The sequence below is a fragment of the Mytilus trossulus genome, chromosome 7 (assembly GCF_036588685.1).
Source record: "Mytilus trossulus isolate FHL-02 chromosome 7, PNRI_Mtr1.1.1.hap1, whole genome shotgun sequence".
Taxonomy (NCBI): domain Eukaryota; kingdom Metazoa; phylum Mollusca; class Bivalvia; order Mytilida; family Mytilidae; genus Mytilus; species Mytilus trossulus.
In genome coordinates, this window is record NC_086379.1 from 5895476 (window position 1) to 5904336 (window position 8861).

The following is an 8861-nucleotide window of genomic DNA, read 5'->3' on the forward strand; positions in this document are numbered from 1 at the left end:
TGTACATGTATGATATAACCATGGTGGTTAATTATGCATCTTGCTTCAATCAAATTAATCATTTATGCAATATAAATTTATTAATAATATGTTTTAATTGAGATTTCTGAAGAAGTTGAACAAGGATACTGTATTAAAATAAATATCAACATTTTGTGTCCTATTTATTTTCATTTTCATAACTTAATTGATATGTTTACAGAGGATGATCCCCCTTTTGTAGGAAAAAACATGAACATTGTATATGGCTATAGGAATATGTGGTATGAGTACCAATGTCAGAGACTAACTCTCCATCCAAGTCAAAATTTATTGTACAGTGTACATGTGTACAAATGTAACAGAATTTCAAGATCTGTCTTTGAGACAGCTAATTATAATGACATCATTACATGTTTTTTTCTTAATATACATAAGTCAGGCGTGGATCCAGAGGGGGGGTCTGGAGGTTGGAACCCCCCTTTTTTTTGGACGATCAATGCATTTGAAAGGGGACATGTAATTGGACCCCCCCCCCACTTTGTCCTGGGTTAGGAACCCCCTTTTAAAAATGGCTGGATCCGCCCCTGTGAGTAAACTCATGGCCATAATGAACAATTTTTGAGGAGTGACAGAAAACAGTTTTATCAACCATGAGTTACTAAATAAGGAACCTTTAAGATCCTTGACCTTAACTACAATATAGCTTACGTGTATCTATTTCCATTTAACCGACATCAATGACACCTACATGTACATGAACAAACTAATCCCTTTTTTCCTATTTTTTAAGAACTTTACAAACATTAACCACTGTTACTTCCTGTGGTTTATATTGGATGACAAGTTTCCTAACTGAGTAACTCTTTGGACAAATGTCTTATTAATTTCTTGATATCTTTGATACAGCTCATACATTTTTTATACATGTATGCTGCCTCTTTTTATCCCTATCAAAGAAGGGCTTCAAATCTAGCCTCAATCATTTGACTAAATATCTAGGTGGTTAGGTGCACTTGATTACACAGTATAATTTACACACTAAGACAGGGACTACCTGATTCATGAGCCCTTTCATTTAATTCTTACAAAAAATCATAAAAAAAATAACATCAGAAAGATTAAGAAGATACATAAAAGCCTACCCACTTTTACTTTATATGTCCCTATACTTTTGGGTTAGGTTTTCTGCTTCTATACAATATTTAAGTTTAAGGGCTAGGGCTAGTTTTAGTTATATAGTAATAGACCAGAGTTATATTTTGGGAAAGGATTAGTTTAGTACATACATTGACATAGGGATATAAGGCTTTGGACACCTGAACTAACAGAAAATCCTTTCAAACGTTGCTAACTCTTCTGATTACATTTCATATAAAAGTTTAAAATAGAAAATTACTCTAAAGAAATATTGATCATTGAAAAGTTGTCATGTTAGTCATGTTAACATTATTTAGAAATCCTAATAGATGATTTAGGCAGGATCTTTCTTTTGGTCTCGATCAATATATTACTCTACAATAAACACATAAAATACTCGTTTATTTTAATAAAAAGGCCGTGTTTTCTAATCTTAAGTCTAACACCCAAATATGGACAGATTCAACTCTTGAACTTACCCGCTGAATCGACAACGGACTATGGAAATCCTTTCCTCCTTGCATACGAAATCCCCATGGTGTGCTAGGGTCCACTCGTTCTAATTTAGCCTCCAATGTCAAAACTGACATTTTGACTGGAATGTGCACGTTTATCCTTATCACTGAACTGTCAAAATTTACCTTGCCGAAAAATTTCCTGTTTGTCTATGCGCATACCGAGGCCTTCCGAAAGTGAGTAATACAACTAATAACCACTGAAATAAGATACATTACAACGGTCTATAATATGTTGACTGCGATATCGATTACGCAAGTTTCACTAATTATTTCCAGATTATTTTAATATTCATAATTTGTTTTACTTGATTGTTTTTTTTACTGATGAAGGGTCGTATTTATTTATTAGGGACACTACTGTACATTATTCTGATCATACGAAAACTTTTCCCATTTTTGGAAAAAGATTAGCTTGAAATACACTGGCTTTCTCTCAAAAGCTGAAAAATTGTGGATAATCTTTCCGTCAAATCCTTTGGATGACAATTATTTTTTTAATTAATTCAAATTAGAAAATTACCATAAAAAAAACACTTTACAGCCAAATACTTATCATGATATTGTGTATATATATATATAGGGGTTTCCTTTTTTGTTGCATGGCCCAGGACAAAAATGCCTAAGAGACGAAAGATTATTAACATGGAAAGGAGGTGAGATGACTAGAATATGGCAAGAGGGTGACCGAAAGCTCATATACGGTCAACATTCGTACTTCTTAAATGGTAGTACTTATTGGTTAGGGTTAGGGTATGGGTAAGGGTTAGGGTTAGGGGGCTATGGGAGTGGTTATGGATCCTGGCATTTTTATAGCTTACGTTGAAGTGCGGGCATGCTCATTGACGAAGGCCGTACGGTGACATATAGCTGTTAATTTATGTGACATCTGGTTTCTTGTGGAGAGTTGTCTCATTGGAAATCATGCCGCATCTTCTTTTTTATATTAACTACCACATAAGTTGTAAAATTAACACACTAATTGTACTGTTTCTATAAAATTATCGTAAATAGTCAGAGATTAAAAACAAGCTGACGTGTTGACTGGCAACAGTACATGTAGTCATGCTTCTAAGTTCTAAATCGTGATGGTGAGCGTTGTAGATCTAAGTGATGACCATGCCTTTACTTGAGTATCGTTCAGTAACTGAAAGTTTCACTTGCTAAGTAGCAACCCTAGCAATGAAATCCTTCAAAGTTCTACAGTGCTTATGTTGAATTTTATATGCATATCCAATTATAAACTTTACACCTTTTATATTATTTATGCTATAGAAACTAGAAATTCGGATTTATGAGAAAGGCGAAAGATCGAAAGGGATTTTCAAAATTATAAATCGAAAACAAACTGACAATGTCATGGCAAAAAACAAAACAGAAAGCGACGAAAAGACAACCGTTGACAATAACACATATAAACGAGGAAACTTATGATTAAGAAACACCACTATAGCCCGGGTGCGATTAGGGAGATATCTCAGTTTCTCAGTTACACTGCTCAGTTACTTAGGACGGATAAGCAGATATTGCTACACATGTGGCAGTCCGTGTCATCCATACCCGGCGACGATAAGTTCGTTGGCTCTCATTCGAGCAAAATAGGACTGGAGTTTGGTTACGACTATTGGACAATATCCTTGTCATCTGTGAAACAAATATTCATTATGTTCTACTCATAGATACATGCAGGTTCCAGATTCAATTTTGGTACATTAGACATTAGACATTAGACATCATTTTATTATACCAATCATGGGGCCTTGTCGGGCAAGATACACAAACATCATAATACAATGATTATATAAACATTAGTGAAATACACAAATAATACATTGATAAATTGAGCAATGTAGGATAGAGGCATTGGGTGTAATGAGGCTGATTTCATATTAAAAAATATGATATAAAGTTAATTAATTGGAAAAAAAAAGAGTAAAAATAGAACCAAAAATATAGTATCTCATTCTGCAGTAGTTCTCCTCATGACCAGTGCACAACAGTGAGGGACTTTTACATCACAACAATGCAAAGGTCATCAAGGGGAGATCCTTCAGAAATAGCTAAAGATACATGAGATACTAGTATGCGATTACTCCAATAGTACAAGTACCGACGTAATGTTGCTACTAGTATCTAAATATGAAAAGTTCACAATAGGATAATTGGAGTCATAAATGTCTGTTTTAGGCTAGGCTATCAAACGGTATTTATTGGAGTGGTCAACTTGATGTCAGCAAACTTAAAAGCTATACTTCTGTTTTAATGATATTTATTAAATGACTAAGATCCCATGGTCCATTTTGAAAAAGAAAATTAGGAAAATACTCCCAAAACAGTTCAATACAGTAATGGCAGATTAACAACAGTTACTTCAACATGCATGAATTTTTTCGGTACACTTTCAAAGATCTGGATTGTAAACTGAAGGACAAGTGGATTACACAAAATTGGTACTGTCTTCGACAAAACTGTAATGTCATTTACTTTACTAAGTTCCCAATAGCTGAAAGATAAAATTTCTATGAATTTAATTAATGGTTTCAAACTTCAATAGTCAGAAATGAAATCCAATTGAAATCATTAAACGATTGTAATCTTATAAGCTGTATTCTATATCAAATATAAGTATAAGGGCACTTTACAAAATGGTTAAACAGATGTCGATTTCCTATATCAGGTAACTTGGGTGTCACCAGATGAAGTTACTGAAAATCATATAGATTACAAGAGAGGACGTAGATGAGTTTAACAATCGCTGGAATGATTCACTTGAACAACGTTTTTACCTTGCATTTTTCTAACCATAAACCTACACATATCCTGAATTATCTTAACGATTGCTGTTTGTTTAACATCCAGTGGCAAATATTCCGGTTAATAGGGAAATAAATAGATCATAGAAAAAACACATACATTTAAACAAAGCCTTGCCAGAAGAAACATGCATGAATGTAAACAGTTTAAAAATTTTAAGTATTCTAGGGAGAAACAAAAAAACTTTCCAAGAACATAGCTTTATGTGGAGGGAAATAAAATACATGGCATGCATATGCACATCAAAAAATTACCAAGAATATAGGTAACGACAAAAAACAGTTTTAACATTGTCTTATAAAGGGGAAAGACATCTGAACATAGTCTTGTTATAGTGAAAATACCTTTTGATTATGTTTCATGTTATAAAAGGAAAGCCGTTTAAACACACTGTCGGGCTCGTGATTAAGGGGAATAGCCGTTTAAACATAGTCTTCTGGTCTCTTGTAAAGAGTTGTATCATTGGCAGTCATAATACATCTTCTTTTTCGTAATGAAAGGGGAGGAAAATAGCCGTTTGAGCATAGTCTTATACGGAGGAAAGTCATTTAAAACATAATCTTGGAAGAGAGAAAGCAGTTTGAACATTTGTTTTGTTCATAATTTTGTATATTTTTTTGTTTTTGTCTAGGTCTGTTGTCAATTTGACCCTCTACCATACCATTTAATTAATAGTGATAACTTTACTGACATCTGAGTGTAACCACCCATTTGGTAGTGATTACTTACAACTGACATCTAAGTTCAACCACCCATTTAGTAGTGATTACTTACAACTGAAACCACCCATTTGGTAGTGGTTACTTACAACTGACATCTAAGTGCAACACCTCATTTGGTTGTGATTACTTACAACTGAGATCTTAGTACAACTGCCAATGTGGTAGTGATTATTTGACTGACGACCAAGAGCGACCTACCATTTGGTAGCGAAAACTTAATGACATCTAAGAGAAACCACCCATTTAGTAGTGATTACTTAATTTATATATGATTACAACCACCAATTTGATGGTGATTACTTACCTGACGACTTAGAACAACCACTCATTTGGTAGTGATTACTTAACTGACATTTGAGAGCACCCCCCCCCCCCCATTTTGGTAGTGATTACTTGCAATTGACATTAGTGCAACCACTCATTTGGTAGTGATAACTCAACTGACATATGAGTGCAACCACCAACTTGGTAGTGATAACTTACAACTGACATTGAAGTGCAACCACCCATTTGGTAGTGATTCCTTAATTTATATATGATTACAACCACCAATTTGATGGTGATTACTTACCTGACGACTTAGAACACCCACTCATTTGGTAGTGATTACTTAACTGACATTTGAGAGCACCCCCACCCCCCATTTGGTAGTGATTACTTGCAATTGACATAAGTGCAACCACTCATTTGGTAGTGATTACTTAACTGACATCTAAGTGCTACCACCAACTTGGTAGTGATAACTTACAACTGACATTGAAGAGGCCCCTCATGGGGGGGGGGGGGGGGGGTCCTAGTAATCACATAATCACCATTTTTTTGCCAATATAATCACATAATCATTAAATATTTGCTTATCTTTAGTAATCAAATAATCATAAACTAAAAATACAGTCCTAGGTAATCAAATTATCATGAAATATTTGGCTTAATAATCAAATAATCATTAAAAAAACGGCCAAGTAATCACATAATCAAAAACCCCATGAGGGCCCTCATTGAAGTGCAACCACCCATTTGGTAGTGATTACTCAACTAACATTGAAGTGCAACCACCCATTTGGAGTGATTACTCAAATTACATCTAAGTGCATTAATACCACATCTTTTTTTTTTATTTATACAGATGAATTGTATAGGTCATCTATTCTCTGGTTGAGAGTTGCCTTTTTTGGCAATCATACCACATCTTCTTATTCTAATATCAATGTTGAGTAGAGCAGTATGTTAATAAAGTTCTTTATTTATTTAAAGATGATTGCCACTGGCGGCCATGTGTGGATTTCCTCTAGCTGTTTGTCGATGTAGAAATCTGTTTATAATGTTGTGTTTATGTCTCATTCCCCTATACAAAACATCCCCTTTGCTTAGCATCTTACATATAGTGTTATTGACATTTAAAATCAAAGCACTGTAAGCACTGTAGGCAGTTAACCAAAAACCAAGGCAAACATAATTTAATATGAATATGAAAACTGTGGCAATGTTGCTTCAAAATTTTTTTAAAGATTTAAAAGAACAAACATTAAACATTCATATATAATTGTACATTTATGTTCATTTAATGAATTAATCATTAAGGCATATTTTATCAAGGTTTTCAATAGCAACGCATATGACCACAAATGATCATGAGTCTTTCATGAGTCTGCAGTGGTACAAATTTGTAATGATTGCAGTTCTTCTAGTTGATCGTAAATGTTCGTTTTAGTTGATTGTTAGTAGTTCAAGTTGACTTTAGTACGAGCTTGTAAAAGTATGAATGGACTTGCTTCCCTAGAAAGAAAACTGAGTTTGTGTTGTACAGTACAAAAGTTATGAGACACAAATCAGACAAATGTTTACTACTACAGGGATCAATGGCGAGGTCTGACTGACCTGTCCATAGTAAATGTAAATGACTCCCACTTTCACCCAAGTCCATGATGTCTATGTTTGGAAAACTAGAGGCTCTAAAGAGCCTGTGTCGCTCACCTTGGTCTATGTGAATATTAAACAAAGGACGCAGATGGATTCATGACAAATTGTGTTTTGGTGATCGTGATGAGTTTGTACATCTTAATTTACTGAACATTCTTGCTGCTTACAATTATCTCTATCTGTAATGAACTTGGCCCAGTAGTTTCAGAGGAGAAGATTTTTGTAAAAGATTACTTAGATTTATGAAAAAATGGTTAAAAATTGACTATAAAGGGAAATTACTCCTAAAGAGGTCAACTGACAATTTCTGTCATGTTTACTTACTTGTAGATCTTACTTTGCCGACATTTATTGTTTTTTTACAGTTTATCTCTATCTATAATAATATTCAAGATAATAACCCATAAAAGCAAATTTTTCTTGAAATTACCAATTCAGGGGCAGCAACCCAACAACTGGTTGTCCGATTCATCTGAAAATTTTAGGGCAGGTAGATTTTGACTTGATAAAGAAATTTACCCCATGTCAGATTGCTCTAAATGCTTTGTTTTTTGAGTTATAAGCCAAAAACTGAATTTTACCCCCCTGTTCTATTTTTAGCCCTGGCGGCCATCTTGGTTGCTTGACCGGGTCACGCCACACATTTTTTAAACTATATACCCAAATGATGATTGTGGCCAAGTTTGGTTTAATTTAACTATGTTGTTTCAGAGAAGAAGATTTTTGTAAAAGATAACTAAGATTTACGAAAAATTGTTAAAAATTGACTTTTAAAGGGCAATAACTCCTAAAGGGGTCAACTGACCATTTCAGTCAATTTGACTTATTTGTTAATCTTACTTCGAGGAACATTATTGCTGTATACAGTTTATCTTTATCTATAATAATATTCAAGATAATAACCAAAACAGCAAAATTTCCTTAAAATTATCAATTCACGGGCAGCAACCCAACAACAGGTTGTCCGATTCATCTGAAAATTTCAGGGCAGATAGATCCCGACCTGTTAACTAATTTTACTTCTGTCAGAATTGCTCTAAATGCTTTGGTTTTTGAGTTATAAGCCAAAAACTGCATTTTACCCCTGTTCTATTTTTAGCTCTGGAGGCCATCTTGGTTGGATGGCGGGGTCACACCACACATTTTTTAAACTAGATACCCAAATGATTATTATGGCCAAGTTTGGTTTAATTTGGCTCAGTTGTTTCAGAGGAGAAGATTTTTGAAAAAGATTACTAAGATTTACGGAAAATGGTTAAAAATTGACTGTAAAGGGCAATTACTCCTAAAGGGGTCAACTGACCATTTCGGTCATGTTGACTTATTTGTAAATCTTACTTTGCTGTTTACAATTTATCTCTATCTATAATAATATTCAAGATAATAACCAAAAACAGCAAAATTTCCTTAAAATTATCAATTCAGGGGCAGCAACCCAACAAGAGGTTGTCTGATTCGTCTGAAAATTTCAGGGAAGATAGATCTTGACCTGATAAACAAATTTACCCCATGTCAGATTTGCTCTAAATTCTTTGGTTTTTTGAGTTATAAGCCAAAAACTGCATTTTACCCCTATGTTCTATTTTTAGCCATGGCGGCCATCTTGGTTGGTTGACTGGGTCAATGTAAACAATTTTTAAACTAGATACCCCAATGATGATTGTGGCCAAGTTTGGTTAAATTTGGCTAAGTAGTTTCAGAGGAGAAGATTTTTGTAAAAACTAACGACGACGGACGGAGACGTATGAAAAGTGATGGGAAAAGCTCACAC

The 8861-nt window shown here is 34.2% G+C and overlaps 1 protein-coding gene across 11 annotated transcripts in view; it reads right to left on the reverse strand.

The window, feature by feature from the left end:
- Positions 1 to 1836, reverse strand: part of LOC134724525 (PDZ and LIM domain protein 7-like) — a 50482-nt gene extending 48646 nt beyond the window's left edge. For all 11 annotated transcript variants that reach the window (XM_063587604.1, XM_063587603.1, XM_063587600.1 and 8 more), the window contains exon 1: positions 1599 to 1836. In XM_063587604.1, the coding sequence (XP_063443674.1) occupies positions 1599 to 1709 (111 nt within the window). In that variant the 5' untranslated portion in view covers positions 1710 to 1836. The remainder of the gene's footprint in view (positions 1 to 1598) is intronic.
- Between the last annotated feature and the right edge of the window lie 7025 nt (positions 1837 to 8861).